This window comes from Ambystoma mexicanum, chromosome 10 (genome assembly GCF_040938575.1).
Source record: "Ambystoma mexicanum isolate Mex_15411 chromosome 10, UKY_AmexF1_1, whole genome shotgun sequence".
NCBI lineage: Eukaryota > Metazoa > Chordata > Amphibia > Caudata > Ambystomatidae > Ambystoma > Ambystoma mexicanum.
Genome location: NC_090932.1, coordinates 1,385,364,269 through 1,385,387,565, shown reverse-complemented (window position 1 = coordinate 1,385,387,565; position 23,297 = coordinate 1,385,364,269). Strand labels below are relative to the sequence as shown.

General features: G+C 43.3%; 1 protein-coding gene across 3 annotated transcripts in view; it reads right to left on the bottom strand.

Annotated features, from left to right (window-relative positions):
- TRPV4 (transient receptor potential cation channel subfamily V member 4) overlaps positions 1 to 23,297 on the bottom strand; it is an 848,481-nt gene that overhangs the window by 115,185 nt on the left and 709,999 nt on the right. For all 3 annotated transcript variants that reach the window (XM_069619410.1, XM_069619409.1, XM_069619408.1), the window contains exon 9: positions 4,108 to 4,200. In XM_069619410.1, coding sequence (XP_069475511.1) covers positions 4,108 to 4,200 — 93 coding nt within the window. The remainder of the gene's footprint in view (positions 1 to 4,107; positions 4,201 to 23,297) is intronic.

The following is a 23,297-nucleotide window of genomic DNA, read 5'->3' as shown; positions in this document are numbered from 1 at the left end:
CATTCAAATCAGGCAATTAGAGAAAAGCAAAAATAGAACAATATCTCTCTCTCTCCCCCTCCCTCTCTCCCCCTCTCTCTCTCTCTATCTCCCCCCTCTCTCCCCCTCTCCCTCTATAAATATATATATATATTAATATTGTGGCATTTACTTTTGGAGGTAATACATAAAATAGAACATTCAACAAAACAGATAATTCACAAAAGGGGTACAAAATGTTACTAAAAAAGCACAAAAACCGTGAATGGCTAGGGGAAGCTCAAGCTCTTGGTGTTGCTAGCCTTTCTGAATAGCATACGAGAGGTGCTGAATAACTACAATAAACTACAACATCTAGAACGTCATGAGACCCCTTTTTCGAGAAAACAATATTTACTGGGAACCGAAGAGTCAGGGATGTCAATCGGGGGTTGCAATTGCAACCCGTGTGCAACCCCTGGCTCTGCCTCTGTGACCCCTGGGGTCTGGAGAGGCAGAGAGAAACCATTTCCGTTAAGGTTTTCATTTCTTGTTTAAGTTAGATGGACTTCAAAAAGAACCCTCTTCCTCCACCCTCCACCCCCCTCCACCCCCCACAGGACATGGAAGGCTCTGTCACCCCTGCTCTGCGCATGACAGGAACCAGAGCTGGATCATTGCACGCTTGGAGCATGGGGGACAGGCCTGCCTTCAGTGGTTTTCCTTGGATCTGCAATGGATTTGGAAAAAGGTAAGGTGGTGTTCATTTTTAAAATGTGCATGCCTGCATGAAAGGGTGTGTACATTATGTAATGTGAGTGAGTGCAGGATGTATGGGTGGCTGGGTGTGTGAGTTAATGGTGGATGGGTGCAGTGTAAATTAGCATGCGAATGGTTTGCTTGTGTTCAATACTGAGACTACCTACGTGTAATCTTCATTACTCCTAGCCCTACTCTTCCTCGTCCCAGTACTTGCCTATGAAGCACGTTGCCTCATGCTCAAGTACTGGGACGAGGAAGAGGCATGTGGGGGTAATGCTGGCCCAAGGGGCCGAGTTTGGGGTTGCAGGGGAGGTTTTGAGGAATAGGGGACTTTTCAGGAGGGTCAGAGGTGCGCTATCACAGAATGGGCACATTTTAATCATAACTTCACAACACTTATTTCATTGCAAATGGCAAATTACTTCAGGCACAACTTGCTAAAACAAATATTACAGACATTAATGCATTCAACACAATATAATATATACTATATACCTATAGGGGCCTCCCTTTCTAACCCCCAAAATTACATTTCCAACTTTCTGACAAAGTGCTCCCTTCCCTACTTCGTTATGGTGGATGAATCAATAAAAACACAAACATTTTGTGCATCACTATTACAATATACACCCAAACAATGGTCATTAAGATAGAGCATCCATACAAGATCCTAGCCAACTTGACTTCACTGTTTAAATCCCAGCCACATTTTCACATTTTCCTCCGCCCTAGAGTTGCGCTACAGCCAATAAGCCAATGTTTTAGCGTTTCTGCTTCCGCCGGCTATTTACAGAGGCAACAATTTCGTTCTTGCCAAGGGATCCCTCTTATGGGACCCCACCTTTGTAGGGAGCCTAGTAAATTAAGACGAAAGCACATATCAATGTAATGATATCTTGGTCCTGGAAATCTCATCACGGAGGACTGCATCTCCTTATATGTCCTCAGGTGTGGTTCCATGTGTTAATATACCTGCAAAAATAACGCCATACAAAAATATCACCATATTTTTGCAGCGATATTAAGGCATGGAACCTGCAGGGGATACCCCTGCACCCTTTGCATTATTTTTAACGGAGCGGGGGACACCCCTGCAACCCCCACTCCCAAAAACCCCAAAAATTATCCCCACCAGAAAATATTGCCTATGGCCGTTCCAGACGACCATATATACGGTGATAATTTTGGTGGGGATAATATGTAGTGATACCCTGAGGTGTGTAGTTAGTTCCCTTTGTAATTTACGCAACGACATTCACTGTATATCTATCTCCATTTTACAATTTTAATTTTATTGTACATCTTCACTGGGCTTTCCATCAATGTAAGATTGTCCGAGTTCATTTCAGCAAGTATCGGATCACAGCATTCCCGATAAAATTGCTCAATGCCTTGCCATAATTATGGCTTAAAGATATATTCAAATCTTCAAATGGCGTACCCAATGTCGGAACCAATATTGCCTCAGTCTATCTTGTACTATTGGGTCTAACCCTATTATACCATGACCCCATCTATGGCATAAGAAGGCAGCACCCTTGTTAAAACGTGGTTGGTATCTAAAATATTCTTGTCTGCTTTAGCACATATTTGGTATTTTAAAATGCTCACGTTTATGTACTTTTTATACTCCCGCAAGCCAATTTCGGCAATGTCGCCAGGGTGAAAGAGGAACTGATGCCATCTGAATTAAAGGTCAAGTGACATCACTTCCTGTGATGTTATCAGGTCTGTGATGTCACTTCCGCTACCCAGCATTTTGGTGAATCGACTTCCCTCTGAAGAGTGTGCCCTATTCCTCAAATTCTGGTACAGATTTAAGTCTGATTTCTAGTTAAAAACAAACTACAGCTTTCAAAGAAGTCGACATGGAGTGTCACAAATTGAAAGAGTTTATCCAATTCAGTATAGTAGACAATATACAATCCTTTGACAATCTACAAGTAACGGCCACTGTTAAAAGAACAACAACCCACAGGCAGATATTGTGGGTTTTCAGACAAAGTTTTCTGTTGTAGTCTGAAGGCAATGTCACTTTGAAAATCTCGATACCAATCAGACATACTTTTCAGGACGTTGAGTGATGTAGTCGACATTCCTCCAAGAAAATGAAGCTTGACGATTTGAATATTCAATTGATGCCATTCTATTAAATTACACTTTTGTGAAGGGGGCTTTCAATTCCAAAAAACACAAGTAGGATAAAATCCATGCTGGATTGCCCCTGCTTTCAAGCATGCAACTCAATGTATCAACCTTAGATAGCTGAAGAGCTGAGTCGGCCCCTGGTGGTATTCCAACCCATGTCTGCGGGTCACACACGTCTGAAGCAAAACCAAAGGTTGATGGCTGGAAGGTTTTGAATAAATCAAAGCCACGGGCACAGCTCTAGGCTACCCTCCAGACCATCGAATTTCAGCATACCAAGCCATCACAGAAGGGGAAACACAGATGTCTGACCTGAGTGTTTTACTCGTTGAGTTACCTTAATAGTAATAAACACATTTTTCAGTGCATTTTAATGCCTCTTGGCATTTCATAAAGACGTTGCCATTGTATTTTCCACTCTGTGTGCAGTTAAGACTGGTTTCACATAGGATGCCCAACCAAGTAATGGGTCATGAATTGGTGGAGGGTGTATGCATTTGCTGAGGCACTGGAAATGTAGGGATTTTCATAGGAGACATTGTTCCCTGAATAGCCTATGGTGAAAATGAAATCCCTTTAAATTCTCCAACCCTCCTGCTCTGGGCTTCCACTCATTGATGCCATTCACGTCTGGCATAACCAGGGTGTGAGCTCGGAAAAAGAGGTTGTGTCTATACTGATGAGAGCTGCAGTGCTAGAAAACATCCATCCAGATCCCACAGGTAACATCAAATATTGCACTTGAACCCCCCATTCTTCCCACCCCCCTTTAAGAAGAACCACTGATATACTTTGGTTTGTCTAGGATCTCAACAAAGGACAGGTCAGATTAATCGAATATCCATCTTTCAAACAAAATGTTGAAACTGTCTGATTGACCTGTGTGACGGGACATTTTAACCAGTCTTATTGCATTGGTTGAAGGAAAGGCTGACAAAGCAGTGTCTTTTTTTAATGATTTTTGGTTAAGTTTGTGGGGAATAAGAGCAAGTCTACTTGCATGATCTGTTAAAAGAAGGCAAAGGCACATTAGAAACCTACAGCAACTCATTGCATTTGCCAGATCAATGGGTGAGGAAAGGCAAGAGAGCTCGAGAGTCCAATGGGAGCAACTCGCCCTCCAAGACAAGCCTCAAAATCCACACATTGGGCTAATCATCAACTTTGCTAGTTATAAACCAAGAGGTTATTTGAAAACAAAGAGATAAAATGCCTAAGCAACACAATGTGAATACTTACATTTGTGAAAAAGAAGAGAACGCCAGTAAACAAAGTAATGATCTCTCCAGCAAGCCGCAGGTAATCTATCGTGGTGGTGTAAGGGTAAGGAGGCTGAAAAAAAGAATAAGAAAGTTATATGGGAATAGATGTGTACATTCTTCTAAACTAAACCCGAGAAAGCTTAGACTGGAGCGCTCTGCATGTGGCAATGGGCAGCAAAACATACCTCATCTGGGTTGGAGGTGACCGCAATGCTGTACCCCTTTCAAACCGCAGAAAGTTTAGACTGAAGCACATTTTGTGCTGCTGCATGCAGAAGGGAATTATTCATTTGGGTTGATTGAGGTGGGGACTGGGGACTTTCTCCTTCTCTCAAACCTGAGAATATTTAGGCTGGAGCACACTGTGTGGCTGCATCCAGAAGGACATTATGAGTTTAGGTTGGTCGGCATTTGATTTGGTCGATCATGACCTGCTAGGAGTCAGACTAGAACACGTTGGGAAATGTTCCCCCATGGCGATATCCTGGCTCAAATCTTTTTTGGGTCCAAGAGTGGCCTGTGTAACTAGTGGAGAAGCCCAGTCACAGAAGACACCTTTCACATGTGGTGTCCCCCAGGGATCCTCTTTATCATCTGTGTTATTTAACATGCATGTTAAGTGATTATATGATCTACTTCAGTCCCAGGGAGTACAATTTGCAAACTACGCAGATGATACCCAGATAGAATTTAAGCTAACTGCAGTCTACAAGGAGGACATAGAAAATGTAAAAAAAAGTCTTCAGGACAATCCGGAAATAGATGGCCCTAAATTCTGTGTCATTAAATTATTCGAAGACAGTGCTACTTATCCTCGGAACACCCCATAGACTGAAAATTTTAGATTCACAATACAAACATTTTGGATAAATGGGAACATTATCCCATTATCGGATTCAGTAAAGACATGGGGAGTCTACTTTGACTCCCACCTCTCTTTTCAAAAACATGTCTCCCATTTAAAATGTTCTTGTTCATATTATGTACACCTATTGTTGCAGATTTGCCCCTATTTATCTGAATCTAATAGGGCTCTGATTGCGGCGGCCATAGTGAACACGAAGTTGGATTATTGCAACAGTCTTCTTCTGGGGACATCAAAAGGCAATATTATGAAACTTCAAATCCTGAAATATTGTGCAATTCGAGCTGTCTGTGGTCTTGACCGCCGATCCCATGTCTCAGACTATCGCAGGAAATTACACTGGCTCACAATTGAACAATGCATCCAATTTAAAGGCAATGTCATGGTGTTTAAATGCCTGATGGGCGAAGCACCGAGTTACCTCTCCTTCAGAGTGAAAAGAACTCCCTCCCTTCGGACACTACATTCAAATAACAAGATGCTACTAGAACAGCCACGCGTTATCCTAAAAAAGCTTGGTGGAGCAAGAGTCAATGCCTGGGCTCCATCTCTTTGGAACTCTCTCCCCCTGGATGTCGAAGGTTGCGTCCCCACTCAGATTTTCAGGAAACATTTAAAACAATTCGATAAAAAACTAAACTGAGGTGATTAGCTAATCATACGCCTGGATGGACCCTTCTCTCGGTCCAGCATTTTGTTGCATCATGCAACCATTTTTGTTCTATGTTCTGTCCGTCTTGTGAGCGCCCAGAGGCCTTCGGGCGAGTGGCACTATATAAAAATATTTTAGATAGATAGAAGATGTGGATTCCCAACCTCGCTCTACAACCCCACTCCAAGGTGTTATTTGCCATCGCACACTCAATCATAGTGACTCTGTGCCATGTGATACTCTCTTAGACGGACCCCACTATGTAGCCAATAGCACTTTTCATGCTGGGACTCGTAGATCCATATGTAAAATGGGGAAAAACATTAACTGCTGTTTCAGAATGCCAAGCGCTGTTGCCTGGAAAGCCAGGACTTTTGGAACAGGTCACAAAATACTTGGCAGCTATTACTCAGTAGAAGAGGTTGTAAAGAACATGACAAATGTTGGACGCCCGATCCCCTCACCCCCATCAAGAGAGTTTTTTTTTTAATTTAGAAATCCTGTCCCAGTTTTGGGGAAAGGGAGGGAGAGCGGGAGTGTGACATCTTAATCTGGCAACAATTATAAACTAAATAAACTTCAAACCACTGAAATTTTGACATCTCCGGATGGGCCCGAACCACTAAGCTTCCAGATCTCAGTCACGTGCATTATCTGCTTGTGCCACAAAGACTGGCTGAGAAAGGAGTTAATAGCAAAGCAGCAAATATCAATTCAAGAAGCAGATCCTTTGCTATTAAGGTGCATAACTCCACAGCCAAAACCACACAATATTATTTAGGAGCAGTGCTGGAAATACTATGGGAGGTGTGGAAGTGGTGGGGGAGTGGTATTGGGGTGGGTCGGGTTAAGGTGGGTTGGTGTGTGGGATTGAAAGGGGGGAAATGAGGTGTGAGTAGGGTAGTTCTCCTTTTATGTTGTTGGCCGTCCCAGTTTTGTGTCTTGAAAATCTGGTCACCCTACATAAATGGGGCTGGGATTCCTCCCACCATGCTGCCCACAATCAAAACGGGTGTCGTGAGGATGTGAACATCCACATCTGCCAAGCAAGGTGTTCATTGAAAAACCTCTAGCTAATATACCAAGTTAATTTTATTAGAGTTTGTAATGCACTACGTTGCGAGCAAGCGGCTTGAAAAATGTCCAAACAAATAGGAGCCTCGAAGTCACAGGCTTCAACAGATTGCAGAGTATTTAAAACAGGGTGTCTAGTTCTGGAGCCTCGGAAGTGGTCTCAAGATGCTGATGGCATTTCTCACCCCGCGCCCCACTCCCTGGGGCCAGATTGAGATTTACAAATCCAAATCACTACTATGTCTTCCGTTCTGTTCTCAAACCTGAAAAACAAAAAGGCATTAGAATTATGCCTGTGCTCCTATCTGACAGTTGACTTTTGCTTTTTTGTCATAGCTGTCATTTACTTCCAAATTGCAAGCATAAAATTATTTTGACTTCTAAAACATTAACACTTCCTAAGTTGTAGACTTGGAATTGTATGGCCTCTCCGTATGGCCTCTCCCAAAAAGTGAACTGAAGCACTGACTCTTTCTTAGCGCACAGTACACAATTAGCACCTCTAGACACTAGGTGGCAGAAAAAATACCACAAAGAAAAGCAATCTCATAGTAGTAACATTGTAAGAGATTTGCAGAATGACAAAGAATGATGCAGCGCAAACACGATGTTGAGGGAGGCGGGGGGTTATACTATTTTATGATAGTCACAATGGCTTGCCACCCTCTATTCCAGATTTGCAGTGTCCATATGTAGTCAGAAGCACCTTTATCCAAACCTGAATATTTCTCCCTCAACAACACTTGCCATGCTGGGACTTGTTGTTTTGCTATTTTTCATTCTAAGTCTCAGCCTTGAAGATGCAGAATCCAAAGTGCTACTGGCAACAACAAAGAACACCAAGACTACATTCTTGATGGCATGGGCCGCTCTGGCAATTCTTTTGATCTCTCGCCACTGTGTGGCAACAAACTACCCCTAAACTAGTCTAAAATTGTTTTCACAATGAAGAGACTCCTATAACTCCATCAAAATTTTGAAAGGTGGCCACACCCCTGTTTCCGGTCTTAGTTGTCTTAGATATGCTTTTGATATAAACTTAATATACATTTGATATAAAAAGGATATCAAATTGTTTTGATTTTGATTTTATATCAAATGTATATTTTATATAAAGTGGGATGTTTTTGATACTATGTGATTTGATATAAGTGAATATACATTTTATATAAAAAATCTATATAAAGATGAGAGCATCTGGTGGAGGTGTTGCATGGCCAATGGCAAAGTGAGCTCTGAAGAGAGGGACAGTGAATCTAGGGTTTTCAAGAGTGACGTGGTGATTACGTCGCAGAGGGCCTCTACATCCATGTGATAGGAAGTGGAAAATTATATCAAACAATTCCGATATCCTTTTAATATAAAAAATGTATACACAAATTAATATACAAATACATGTTTTAGTACAAAAATATATATACAAATATACATACACATTTTTATACAAAAATGTATATAAAATGAATATTAAAAAATCATATTTTTGATATAGAAATGTATTTATAACAATTTTGATATAAAAATGTATATCAATGTTATATGAACTGGCTTTGATACAGAGTGTAAATAGACTGGCAGCCCAAAATAACCCTATGTGTTTCCCAGAGCCTGTACAAAAGTTCAAACTATTGCCTTTGACATGGCGTGTTTCTTTTAAATAATGAAAAACTGTTCACGTTATAAGAAAACTATGCTTCCCAGAGTCCATACAAATGTCCAACTATTGTCTTTTCGAATCTAGAGCATCTCGTGCGCAGCCTGCATGTGTCCCTCTGCTGGTCTGTGGCCCAGCAGACAGTGTGCCACAGGGGAATTGGTGGAGCTGAGCAGCTGTGAAACAGGGCAGCTATGGGATGGGGGTTTTATCTATAACAAGGCCTGTGGAATCCCAGGAATGTGATGACTTGCATAGCATCATTCAATTCATATCAGCAAAAAACACAGACGGCTCTTTATATTTAGCTTGCCAGAATATAGGATGCTCTTCGACAGCTGTGTAAATACACCCCCAGGAAAATAAACAGGGGCACTTGCTTATCAACTAAACCCAACTGTAGGCAGCAAGGCCATTTCTAACTTAGGACGGAAGAATAGCACGGGAAACAGTTGCAGGCTGAGGTTAATTTTAGAAGTTTCCTGTGTCCAGCACCACTTGCTAATTCTTGCTGAGTATGCATGAAATAGAATGATGTACTTTGTTGATAATGCACAGTCTCTATGGACCCAGGAAACAGCTAAAATTAGATTTGTTACAAACGCAATACATGAGCTCAGGAAATCTGTATGTGTTGCTAAGAAAAGGGGACAGGAAAAGGTATGTGCTTTCACCCTTTAAAAGGATGAGTCTAACTCCAGCAGGAGTAGCACTTTGCCTGGGCTTGGGATTTCTGTCACACTGCTGGCCTGTTGATCCCCTGCGGTGCAACTTATTAACTTCGAAGAGCTGATTGTGGCGACTTGCTTTTCGGCTGGATCTGATTGTGCAAAGCCTTTCTATTGGAAACTGGGCCTGGTGTTTATCAGAGTTGGTTTCAACAACATTAAAAAGGTTTCATTCAATCATGCAGCTAAAGGTGTGTGATATTGTATTTATTGATATTCAGGCTGATTAAGTAGGTTTCGTAGTGCCTAGAAGGTGCTCAAAGACACTAGACGGGGCATTTTTAAATTAAACAGCTGTGTGTTTAATGACATGGTTAAAATGTACAGTTTGCTTAGAATGCTCTGTGGTTTTGCATGCTAAACCCCGGGAATCCCTTAGTTAGGTGGCCAGAGCACAACCATCACCTTTGGATCCAGACCCTGGGGGTGGACAAGTGCGGGAGGATCACATGGGTGAGGGGTGCTCGGGGGGTGGGGGTGGAATGCCTGATGGCGAGACATGGTATCCACCCTTTCCAAATACCCCTGTCCCATCCCATTTTATAGGATATTCCAACTTCCCAGATCAACCCCACCCCTTTCCTACACAAACACTGAGCCGAGGAAGGGGAAGTCTGAAGCTGAAAGGAGTACCACCCATGCAATACATTGGACATGTGCCACTAATAAGATCAGGCAGGGTCAGGCACTTGATCTTAATTACAAACACCTGGTACCTATTAGCTCTCCCCACATGGTTAAAAGGTGGAACATAGACACACTCAGAGCAAGGCGATGCACAAGAAGGAGCAATTCTTCCAGGGCGATGGCAAACCAGGCGCATCAGAGCAACCAGCCAAGAGACAGAACTGAGATACAGAGAAACCTTGGAAACCCCGGTGAGAGATCGTAACCTCCGAAGGGCTTTGAAAGTTGCGCGAGGAAGCCCAACCTGGATGTGAGAGATGCCTTTGAACTGTTAGGTTTGATCCCGGCAGAGGGAAACCTAGATGTGAGAGATATCTTTGAACTTTGAAATACGTATTGTGCTCGAAACTCCATTTACCAAGATGCCTTCGTGTAGGATATAAAAAGTGATGTTTGAGGAAAGAAGGTCAAAGTGGTAATGCCAAGGGAAGAGCAAAAGTCTTGCAGTTTCGAAAGTCTTTGACAGCGGAAGGAAAGTGAAAGGAGGCTTGAGCCGGACGGAGGGGAGCCTATAAAGGTGTGATTGAAGTTTGGGGAAGGGAAACCTCACAAATTATGATTGAAAGGTTAAACAAACTTTTGTTGAATTGTATTACAAGTTAAAAGGTGACCTGGGCTGGAGTGAGCGAAAGCCGAGAAGTCCAGCGGATAAACTAGTGATTTTTTGTGGAAAGCCAAGTGGGCCCTGGTCCATGAAACAAACTGCATCCTTGTGTCTGAAGCCAGAGTGTGTCGCAAAGTCCAAGTGTGCCACCTTACCCCATGCTACAAAACATGGGGAAGGGCGTTTACTCAGCCACACTGACATTTGTTTTGAACAGTGATTTTCCTTTTTGCATTACACATTCCCTTTGCACATTTATTGTATTAGAAAGAGGGCTGGAATTAGGTTTACTGGTATAGGCCATTTTATTTTGACTAAGGAATGACTAGAACCGTATTTTCTTTTTGTTTGATGGTCGAGAATACTCCCATCTTAGTTATAGGGCAGGATAGGAGTTTTCCAACCCCTTTTAAACCATCAATAAAGGTTTTGAAACGTGCAGCACGTGTGTCAGTGTCTACTTGCGATACCATGACTCCCTCACAGTTGTTTTTGATATTTTGACTACAGCGCTTGGGAAGAAGTTGAAAATGTGAAGAGGGTTTTGCAAGTGTTTATGGCGCCACTACACGAAAATGTATAGAGGGTTTTGCAAGTGTTTATGGCACGGCTAAACAATCAGACACTTCAATATTAAAGTGTGGAAAGTGTGAGGTCGAGACAGCAAAGTTAGCGACCCAGTATTCAGAATCTGGAATTTCACAGAGTCTCTGACGGTGCAAAAGTCTTCATATTCTGAAAAGAATGCATCTCTAGTTAATATTCCTTTTTTATTTATTTCTTTTTGCAGGCTCACAGCCACCTTTATAGCCATCCCAAACGTTAAATAAAACATTAAATAAACCCTGTCTGCAATTTTTATAAAGTAGGTAACTGATTATTTGACACACTAAAAATATGATTGTATTCAAATGCATGCAATGTGAAGTCAGTATTTGCCAAAGATCACACATGTTGCGTTTAATAAAAGGATGCCGGAATGGTGGCAGGTAGCATGGTGTTATACAAAGGCATGAGGTGTTTGGGGATGTGTAAAACCCAGCTTTTTAAAGTTTTCATCACTGTGCACGGCATGTTTTAGATTGTGCTGGATTTGTTTTGTACTTCCAATTAGGCGTATAATTTATTAAATTCTGCACACAAAGTGGCACAAAGTAAAACACATTGTGTCTATTCTCTGTCTGCAAGGGAAGCGCAGAGTGTTGGCCCACATCTTTACATCTATTAAAGGAGCGCTTCCTTAATTTTATGTTAGTAATTTAAAATACAGTTCTAACTTTTCCAATGTTTTATACAATATTGACATGCCCCAAGATGCAGTGTATTTTAGTATGTGTCAAAGATTAGACGCAATGTATGCACACAAAACACTTGAATGGTGGCTTTTGTAAGGGTGTACCAGGCTGTTATACTGAGCTTGAGGTGTTTGGTGAAGTGTTATGTATTGATAGAGGACTGTTTCTGTGTAAAATATTCCATATTCTTTCTATTTAGAACCAGCATTTCTTCCAACAACTGGATGATGCAGCAGGCAGATTCTAAAAAAACGACCTGATCCAATGGACACGCGCCGCCCGTAGGATTTATGGAAATGTGTGCAATTGATCTAACACGTACCGGATATTCTGGGGGTCTGGGGATGGGGCTGCATGTTTTTTCCGGATCAGCAACGGGACAGCCGGATTAGAGGGCTCAATGTGGCAATGTTTTTCTTCACACGCAGGAATGGGCATGGCTGGATTGGGGGTCCCATCAAGTGATAAAGGAGTGTCTGAGATACAGGAGGGCTATTATGATTTCTCTGTGCTGTACCAGCATTGGACGGTGAGAGCCAAAATCTTGGAAATGGCCTGAAAAATGAACGCCTTACCGGGGGCTTGACTGGGCAAGCCACCTCCCAGTGTTCTAACAGCACCAGGGGCCAGCACATTTAACATGTTGCCAACTCTGGAGTGGCACAGGGGTGGTCTAGTTTCAAACGCTGTCCTTGGAGTTGCCCGTCCACCCCTGGCATGATCGAGGGCTCAGGTGAAATTACCAGATCTTTAAACCCCCAAACTTCTTTGGCTAGGGTGGAGGGGGGGCTATATTACCAGTGGCTTCTGCCACATCTCCCGTGTGATTGGGCGCGAAAACCTGCTTTGAAAGTATGCAACCACCAGTCAGACCTGACTTAAAACGGGAGTGGTGGTGTGGCAATGTACATTTTGGATGCTCCAAGTGGCAGACGTTACAGCAAAATGTTGAGAATTAGCCCGATGTTGTAAGAAAGCCACAGTGTCACAGGTCCTGATTGCGACTCAATAAAAATGGTCCCAAGGTAGGGGAACAGGGTGTTACACCTGAGCAGAAGGGGGTGTTCACCGCAAGCAACTGTGTACAGCTGGGGGTTGTCACAAGCAAAGTGGTTGTGATTAACGAAGGCTCTGCAACAAAAACAAATTCTGATAATGTAGCTGTTGCTAGTTTTGAAGGCAAGAAAAACACTGTCACCTGTGCCGTTGTCAGACTTTTAGATAACCTAGCTAATGCACCAGTGAACCCTGTCCACAACTTGTTTGCCCATTCTTCATCTATCCACCAGGGTGAGCTTGCACTGCCTCTGCAGGAAGACACATGGGTGGTGATGGGTGAGCGGGGCGTGGGATATGTAAAACCGGGTGTTACTTCTGTTATCCATACTCACACATTGAGCAAGCTAGATGCGTGGATGACCGCTTTGCAGGGGAATGGGGTGCAATCTAGTGGCACACCACCGCCCCTGGAGCTTTCAGACATTAAGTCCACTAATTGTTATACAGCCAGTTATTAATATTGCGTCTGTTGGTACTCAAGAGGGAAGTGTGCACAGCGATGGGGAGGAATACAGTGTTGGGATTGTTAATATTACAAATGCCCAGGTGGCAAGTGTTGAACCTTAGGCAGATGACCCCCCCTGAATATCCAATTCTGGCGGCTAGTGATACTGTTGGTACAACTGAACAGAAGAGTTATGTGACAATGCCTGCATTGGATGTTCATGAGCCAGGGGTTAGAAATACGGACAGTAAAACAGGTGTTTGTATGGGTGCCAGGACCACACACGCAATGTAGACAAAATATCTTTGGGAAATGCAGCTGCAGACACGGCAGTAAAAGAAGCCGCATATGTCCACATACCAATGAGTGCAGAATGCATATTAGTGAGCAAGCCAGAAAGAGCCAAAAGCAGACGGTTACAATGCACTACCCATTGCACAAATAATAGAGCTACAGAAGAGAGCCCCACCAAAAGAGCAAGGGTTATGGGCCAAATGAGGGTGCAAACTGTCACCCACTGATGTACAGTGGAGACAGGGCACACCAGGGAATGTTGTTATGCCTGTAGAATTATTGTATGTGGCATTCAAGCAATTGCATTTCCCAGCACATACTTCAAAACAGCACATAGCAGCAGATCTCCAGGAAGATTGGTTCCCCCCCAAAACCTCCAGGAATATCTCAACACAATGGGGATCGAGCGCACAACGTGTCAAGTGTTTAACTCGGGGATGACACTAAGAACACTGAGAGGTACACTGCCCCACCCTGTAGGTCCCTTCCGTGAGCTGCACAATGATTATACAGACAAGGGAGAGAGAAGTAACAGAGTCAGATATTTGATTGTTGTGGTGTGTCCCTTTTCATGATGGGTGGAAGCAGGCCCCTGTGCCCACCCAGATGCAAAGTGTGCAGCTAAGTTCCTCGTCAGAGACATATTCTCCCAATGTGGGATATGTAACGTCATACGACCTGACAACGGAACTCGCTTTGTCAACGATCTGTTCAAAGAAGTGACGTCGCTGTTAAGAATAAACACAAAATGTGCTTGATTTACCACCCACAAATGAACAGGTTGTCAAGAAAATAAATGGCCTCCTTAAGAGTAGTTTATCCAAACTATGTCTGTCTCTAAAGAAGAACTGGGTATACTGCCTGCCCCTAGCCCTTCCAGCTGCGCACACAACCTAGCAAGGACCACCACCTGTCGCCCCATGAAATAGTTATTGGTCGACGCATGCAAACTCCATTGTCACCAGTGAGAAGGGTGTCTGATGCACACAGAACAGCAACTGTACTAGGAGAAGAATTTAAAGAATATCTCACGCAGGCAGTGCGATGCATTGCCAAACAAATTGCTCAACCATTCACTACAGACAATGAACCAGACATCAACTGTAGCACCAGACAGCCCAGCACAACCCCTGATGCCCTTAGAGTTAGTGCATGAACGCAGCGTTGTGCGAAATGGAACTCTCTGAGATTCCATGGACCATATGAGGTGATCTACTGTACCCCACTCGCTGTAAAAGTAAAGGGATTATGGTACTGGATCCATCTCCCAGACATCGGAAAGGTACACAATAGTGTAGCACCTGAAACAATGGATAACAATCAAACAAACACTGCAGTACCTTAAAGGGTTACTGGGGACAAGAGATACCTGAAAACCATGTAAATAATAATATGGATATGTAGTGCAAATGTAAATTGATTTGTAAATAATAAAGCCATCTCACTCTCACTCTCTCACTCTCTCACTCTCTCACTCTCTCTCTCCCTGTCTAAACTGTATTAATGCCTGCCCCATTCTATCATTGTCTTTAGGTAAAACGATGCTGGAGTTGAGACTTAATGTTAATATTCAGTCAGATAGCAGTAGGAATAAGTTGAGTGCCACCCAAGCCTACAATTAGGACTGTGGCTGAACTTTGTTGCTATATTCTTTACACTAACTATGTTTGTTTTTTACATCTATTGGGGAGCATCTTTTATCTGGGGGCCCATATAAAAGAAGGGGGGCAAGGAGTAATATGGAGGGGAAATAGCAATGTGTCTTTAAATTTAACAACCCTCCACATGAATTCAACCAGAATGACCCCAGAGACTGGATTATCTGTAACTAATGAAATTGAGATTGCATTTAAAGTCTCTCCGCCACCCCCCACCATGTTTACAGTTTCACAAGCTACCTCACAACCTAACATAATGTCTACCTCAATGCTTAATGAAATGTATGATGTGCTCCCCACCACAGTTCCCAATACGATATCAAGTTCCTTCTCCCCCACTATAGTATACTGGAAAGCAAATACTGATACTGATGTGAAATAAATACTGATTTTTCTCCAATGAACAGTCGGCAACCTATAGTGTCACCCACCAGTAATACAATGTGTAATGACTCCCAATCCACTTTGTGTAGTAGTTTAATGTTTCACTTGTTACGCGCACATGTACACAGATCACTGTGCAGTAATGGACTGTGCAGAGGCCTGACAGAGAAACGACAATCTCTCTTGCGTAACAGAAGGAAGAAAAGGCAAACGCGCCCGTAAAGTACAATACCTACCATGGTTTGGGGTTAGACAAAGTAGAGGACCTTCATCATCCCGGCCAGTCTAACAGGTGGTATTCAGACATGAGTGCCACGGGAAGATGAACGACCAATGGAAGTTGCTACGTGTGTTATTTAATACTGCATGCGTCCAGGATGCCCAAGGTTTTAGTGCCTCAAGAAGCTACACTAGTAGAGTCACAATGTCTCATACACCTCACACTATGTAGGATAAAGAGCACCTTTCAGGCACACAGTAAAAATGAAACTCGTTCCGCCAGATGATAGGATTTGCAAAAAAGGATAGAAAGGCGCGAAATGCGTCAAAGAATCATTCCCGGCCATCGAGGCCACAAGCTCCACGGAAAACAAATGGCAAGACTCAACCTTCATGTGCAAAGCTGAAGGATTGTCAGATGAAAGGCTGGAGTGGATGGAAAAGACATGCACGCAAATAGGGACAGAGCATATCACAAAGCCGTCATGTGTCAGAGCCCTTGAAAAATGATCAAGGTCCAGCAAGAAGAGAATTACGAACTTTGTTTCTATGGGGAAAGAAGTGTGTCCATGGGTTCTAACACACATTGCAACAGAACCCTCATCATCCCTGATCTTCGGAAAGGAACTGCCGCATTAATGGACTATTACCCGGTGTGCGGCAAAAAGGCATACTTTCACCTCTCATCATCCTGGAGGGGCCATTGTGCGCTTGCAACACTACATTCCGTGCTGCTGGTGATACCTAAAGAGTGCTTAAAGGGGGGAGTGCTACCTCCAGGGCGGCAAGTGGCACCTCGGCCAACAGAAGGGCCACCCCCCTTCTTTCGCATACTACCCGAAGATGAGCAACGGGATCATTTGTTTCCGAAGGAAGCGCACATCGAACTACCTGTCTCAAGAGTCATCTGACCTAATCACACAGATCCCAGAGGAATACAAACTTTTTAACTCAGCAGAGACATTTTTTGCATCACTTTGCATTTTGTGCCCAGCATCCAGGCAAGAGCAAATGCAAAATGGCTGCAAATAGTCAGGTGGGAACTCATCCAGCTGGCTAATGGCACAGAGTAGGGCTTCAACGTTATCAAAGTGGAACTGCAAGCACTTCGATTAATGACAATGCAAAATCAATACACGCTGGACCTCCTCACTGCTATGGAAGGTGGTGTTTGCAAAAAGATTGTGAGTTCATGTTGCACATTCGTACCTTCTTCAGATGCTTACAATGAGACACTAGCTCATGTGATTGCTGAAGTACACAAACATGGAGTGAAAATGAAGTATGGGGGCATGCAGGAAAATTACTGGTTCAACATGGCATTCAGCTGGGTACCCTCATGGCTCTGAACTGCAATGAAAATGTTAATTCCTACCATTGTGTTCTTCCTGCTGATCTTGTGTGTGTGCCAGTTAGGGCTCTGATGCTGCGCAAAGGCGGTTCCTAAAAGTGCGATGATGATGGTGATTATTGGTAAGAGAAACATTAACAACATGGTGCCTCATGAGACTAAGGAAGTACAGATACAAACTGGGGAGAGCGATGAGTCCAAATACCGTATGGTGGCAATATACCACACTGGGGATGAGGTAGACAATTACTATCATACCACTATCAAACAGCCCCAGGATCTTGAAAATTGCAAGGAGGTTTGGGTCGACCTAGATGGGGATGGGGGATGTATTTACATGACATGTACTCCTGAAGAATAAACAATACTAATGTGCAAGACTGCCAGATATACAGCGGATATCGAGAGAGGTAGTCTGTCTTATTTCACTTTTGTTCTGCTTATCCTCCCATTGTAAGTCTGATCCCTCTTAAACAAAAAATTGTGAACTCACCCAAATGATACCCCTCCTGAAGAATATGCACGACGTGGGGAGAGTTTAAGAAGTGTGTGTAGAGCATGGATGCCCATAAAAGGTACCCCCGCATGGGATCAACCAATAAGCAGGGCTGAGGAACGCAGAGTTACAGGGGGAGGGTATTTGTTACTTTAGGAGTAAAGAAAGAGGGGGAATGTTGGGAAGGAGATGATCCTAACCCACCCCACCTACGTAACTAAACCATGTGTGAGCCAAGGGGGAGACACCCCCACGACAATCATCCGCATGAGATAACATAAGCAATTACACAAATAACATAGCATATGTCCCTGCCTGGAGACATCATTTTGTATTAGACCAGAGGCCATCTTTTTTACTAGGCATTTGTGTATATATGTATTATTGTACTTGTATTGTAATTTGTAAATTGTAATTTGTGCATTTTGTATATATTGTAACCTGTATCTAAGAATATGCGCCCTGTTGCCCACGGGCGTGGCTGCGCTTTATAAATAAACTAAACTTAAAACTTCAAACTAGGCCCAAAAATCATCCCTCTGTAAAACTCTGCTCTCCCATCCCCAGCACCTCGCACAGAGAGCCCAAGACATTGCCACTCCTGCCAGCTCCGCGCGAGCCTTATTCTCATGGAAGTTCAGCTGCTCCGTGTTGCACATCTTTAGTATTGTTTCCAAAAGGAATGTGGCCTGTGGAGAGGGCGAGACGGAGACCGGCCCCAGTCCAAGTGCCCATTCATCTCCACTAAACTGCCCGTGCCCTTGCAACCCCCACCCCGGCAAGCCAGGGACCATCAGCCCTGACCCCTAATTCCCTTTCATGCTGACACACATCTGGCCCCCTCACACTGACCATTCCGGAAAACCCACCATGGACGTAATCCTGTGCGGCAGTATATTCCCCCAAAAGCAACACCCGTCTGTTCGTATCATGAGGCACCAGGAAAGGCAGACTGTAGATCAAACCCCTGGGGTGGGCACCTGGGAGCAGGAACTGAACAATCAAAGGAGCCCTGAATCTATAGGTCGGCATGCCAGTATATTATTCTCTCTTTCCTAAGTATCCCCATTCATGTGATGATCAGGTGTCCACCATTATACATGATTTGTTAGTTCCTGTTATTTAGCTTACATAGTTAGCATTGTAGCACCTCTCTGCCCTGACCTTCACCGCGAAGATGAGCCCAGCTGACCATGTGCACCATGATCGACTGAGAAGCAACAACCAATGGAGCCCAGGCATCCCAAATAGAGCTGGGTTTAGTATATGTTTCCAGCAAATCAACTATACTGATGTGTTACATATGTGTGATCACTTATGACCCTTAGTGCCTTTTTAATGTGCTGCCCGTGTACATGTTGTCAGAGCGCTCTTTGCTGGCACACTTTATATTATATAAAGTTTGTTATCCTTGCAACTTATCTCTTGGTCTCCTTCCCTGGCGGGGTGTGTTATATTATTTTGCATTTCTCTTGGGACACGTGTGTGAGTGGGTGCCGTCAATAGCCAATAGAGACTTTAGAGACTTTTGGTACACCATACAGCTAACCAATTGAGCCTTCTGCTTTCTATACAGATAGCCAGTAGACGCTGCTAGCACTTCATACATATATCCAATGAAAGCTGTGCATGCTAGAAACAGAAACATTCGCTTTTCTATTTCAAGTCACTGAATTATTAAATGGGGCACCTTGCGAATATTAATGGGTGGCTTTGGGGGAGGGTCAAGCAAGCCTAACTGAAAAGTTGCTGCTTGTAGCTGCCATGGGCTGCTTTCCAGCCCCTGGGACTTAACCTTAGGACTAATGATATTTTAAACATTGAGTGTGCCTTCAGCTTTTGCTTGTAGGTCTGTTATTTCTGGCTCATGTTTTCAATAAGGATAGTTTAAAATAATTATGGGGCTTTAAATGGCATGGGATTTCTCTTGGGCTGTGCCTATGATTTTGGTAAAATGATTCTACAGAGTGCAAGGAATCGAAGCAAAATTCGCAAGCAACTGTTTAGGGACCTGATCCAATATTAAATAACATTTATGCAACCAATGATATAACTTAATTAGATCTACCATGCTGGGTGCTAGTGAACTCTTCTCTATTGGTGCAGCAAAGAAACTTGCTGAAAGCTCCATCAAGCTTCCTCCGCTCCTGTTGTGGTGAACTCGAAAATATTTATGAGTTAAGTCAAGGCCTAGAGTTCAACGATCTTATTTTTACATGAGTGATTTAAGTTGTCAGGTGGTCTGGAGCTCTACTCTTTGAGCGGCCAGAACATTTGCATTGTGCAATTGCTTTTTGGAACTTTGTTCGCCAAGTCTTCTTGTAAAACATATTTTTGAGATAAATGTTCTCTGGCAACTGTGACTTCAAGTTCCAATATGCCATGTTCCTGTTCATTTTCTCAATGTGTTCTTGGAATTCTCCTGCCTAATCCAGCATGCAGCACGGCTGATCATTGGTGGATACTAGGAAGGTTTGATTTCCTCCGCCCATGTTCTATTACCCGGTTTCTCGTGTCTACTTGAGACTGTGAACCCTCATTCTCATCTTTGTTCCAGGTGCTGTCATCTCTGTGTCTCCTCCTATGCTCTCTGTCAAGCATATTCCAATCATCCCCACTTTGGGGGCCCCACTTTCCCCACCATCAGACATCACTCCTCTCCAACTTGCTCTCACCTTTTCCTCCTGTCCTTAAAGGCTCCTGGTCAGGTTGTGGACTCGTCTCATTCTCTCTGGTTCTCAGGAGTTCTATGTCGCACGTCCACTGAGTCTCGCTAGCACAGCCTTGTCCTTGATTCTCTACCGTCTCACTCCCCGCTTCTGCAACACAGCATACTTTTGGACTCCCACGCCATTCATGAACACAATGAGGCCCACTTTTATGTACTATCAGCTTTTTCTTCGAGCTGCATTACTGCGGCCATGTGATGGCCAGTGAAGGAAGACTAAATGCATAGCTCTGCTGGCTGCAAGGGGGGTTACTGCATAACAGGTGGGGGCACATTTAGGAGAGGATACTCAGAAACGCATTCGGAATGCCATGAAAATGCCATTTGTGAGTATCCTGTCCCAAGAGTTACCCCTCTGGACGCATGGACCAAAGCACAATAAAATGCAAAACAAAAAAGCACATTTTACAATCATTAACTATTACTCTAAGTAGCACCTCAAGAGAAAATGCTATGTTTGTCTTTCTGCATAGACACTGAGAACTGGGCCCAAAAAATATATTCCTAATCTCCACAAACCTACAAAATAAGGTTTACATTTTTAAACATCCAAGTACATCTGTAGATTTCATTCTCGTGTGGCCTGAAAATGTGAATTTTACAGACACCAGGCAGCTAAGCGGTAAGTATGTTGCCCCAGTTTACATGGGCTGCTGCTAGTGTGCAACATCTAAGGCAGGATCACTTAGTGGCTCCTACTGACAAAGGCTGGACTAACCCAGGAACTTTGTATCTTTAGAAACTGCTGCCAAACCACACAATTGCACGTATCTATCTTTGTCTATAGGAGGCATGTGCCATCAAACATTCTAGCATAGAAGGCTGTGCTCTACCAGTTGTTCGAGGCATATCTGTGGCCTTTATACTTATAGGAGGGATGAATTACACCCAAACCCACACAGCATTACTACAACTATCTAAATAAACGTCCTGTTATTTCGGGCATTGTCCATTATACGCCATCAGACCTTTCAGCAAGTGCTGGGAACAGGGGGCACCAACATAATAACAAAATGTGCTTTTACGTGGTTTGCACTGTGAAAACTGTGAAAGATGGCTTCACACATGGTGCAGGGATTTTTATTAACAATTTGCACAAAAGGTGATGTCTTAAGATCTTGGTAAACTGCCAATGGGTTTCCCTGCCCAGGATTCCCTATTCCCCAAAGTAACATCAAATAATGGAGATGGAGGACCCCGACTGTCTAATCCCAGCGGTGTGGAATCTTGCCTGTCCAGATGTTTTGGACTACAAAACCCTTATATCCCCTTAGTCAGCATTGTCAATGTTAAGAAACCATAGGAATTGTAGTCCCAAACATCTAGCGAGCTGCAGGTTGCAGATCCCTGGTCTAATCTAAGTTTAAGGCGAAAGTCTAAAGGCTGAGGCCTTAAGTACACTTGCTCATTAGACATTTTAAGTTAATACATTCAACTGTTTAGCCTCAGCATTTCTAGAAAGAGTCAGAATTCAGCCAAATATTAAAGTTAACTGGGCATAAGATTGAGACCCCATTGGCTACTGATAAGGGTGCTCAGATCAGAAACTATGTAGAAAAGGGACATCTGTGCCTCAAATGTGCAGAGAGCAACTAGCTCACGTGAACAGGACGCTTTAATTGCCTCAACACCACTTTACTCTCCGACGATTTGCTCATTCTGCTCGACCTCATCTGTACACTTGGCACCAGTCCATCCCAATAATACAGATATAAATGCCTGTATTCAGAAGATCGACTAGTGACTGCAGTGCTCACGTCCTAAAAAAGGGCGGGGGGGGCTCATTTACATGCCAAATGGGGGCTGGTGTCGCCAGAAATGAGCATATCAGTAAAATATGCAAATTTTATTTAATTGACTTTGCATAACCGAACAACTATAAGCAGGCATTTGCCTTTCATAAAAACAACACACATTTTAACCCAAGAGAGAATATTTTCTTCTAAAAGTGTTGGAAAATGTTAAACGATGTGCACTTTAAGACCCAAGAATTAATGCCCATGTTTTCCCTCGCACAGTTCCCAATGTGACAGTTGAACTTCAGGCGTTTCTATTCTAACATTTTGTCTAATGCTGTAGTGGTGAGATTCTCAACCTGGGAACCTGGCGACCGAGGTTCGAATCCCCACAGTGGTTTTAATGAGAAAACGTCCAAAACCACAGTGCAAAGTATCTCATCTCATCTCATCTCATCCCGCCCTCGTGTACCCTAGACTTGAGCCCTGAGTGACTGCACAAATATAGCAGAAAACCAACGGCGGTCAGAGGTAGTCCTGCAGTCACTGCTGAAAATGCACCGCTTGGTCCATGAATAGTAAAAGCATTTTCTTCACTTTGAAGCAGGACCCAGTAAGCCTATTGGGTTAGTAATTTCAAACCTGGTAATTCCAGTTTTAGTTTGGAGTGGTATCCTTGGATGGATAACTATTCACTTGATTTTTTTCAAGGGTCATTGGTAATATTTTAACTGTCCAAATGAGGGAACCCTCTGGATTTCTTTGCATGGATTGAGTCATGCCGCCGGCCAAACAGTGTAGCCCACAGCACTGTCCATTAATCAGTGACCCACATGCTAAAAAAAATATACATCATCCACCTAGAGGTATGAAGGAAAATGAGCCTTTGGTAGCAGAACTGCAAACACTCCAGTAGAAGGCTAGGAATGTATAGAGGCAAGTAAACACAGTTAAAGATACAGGCCTTTGAACAAATATTGCACCGTAAGGGCATTCATTATTCTATTACCAACAAAGAGTACTGTGTGGTTTTGTATTTTTATTATCTTTCCCCTTCCAGATTCTCTACTTCCTGTTTTCCATTTGATTTTAATATATTTAAAAAAATGTGTTTGCATGATCGCCAGTGGAGGGTGTGAACATGTTTGTTACTGGTATAAAATTGTTAGATCAAGCACCACAGGAGCAGCGTGGGTGCTATGGTGAAGTAGCCTAAACTGACTGAATGTTGTTTTGTG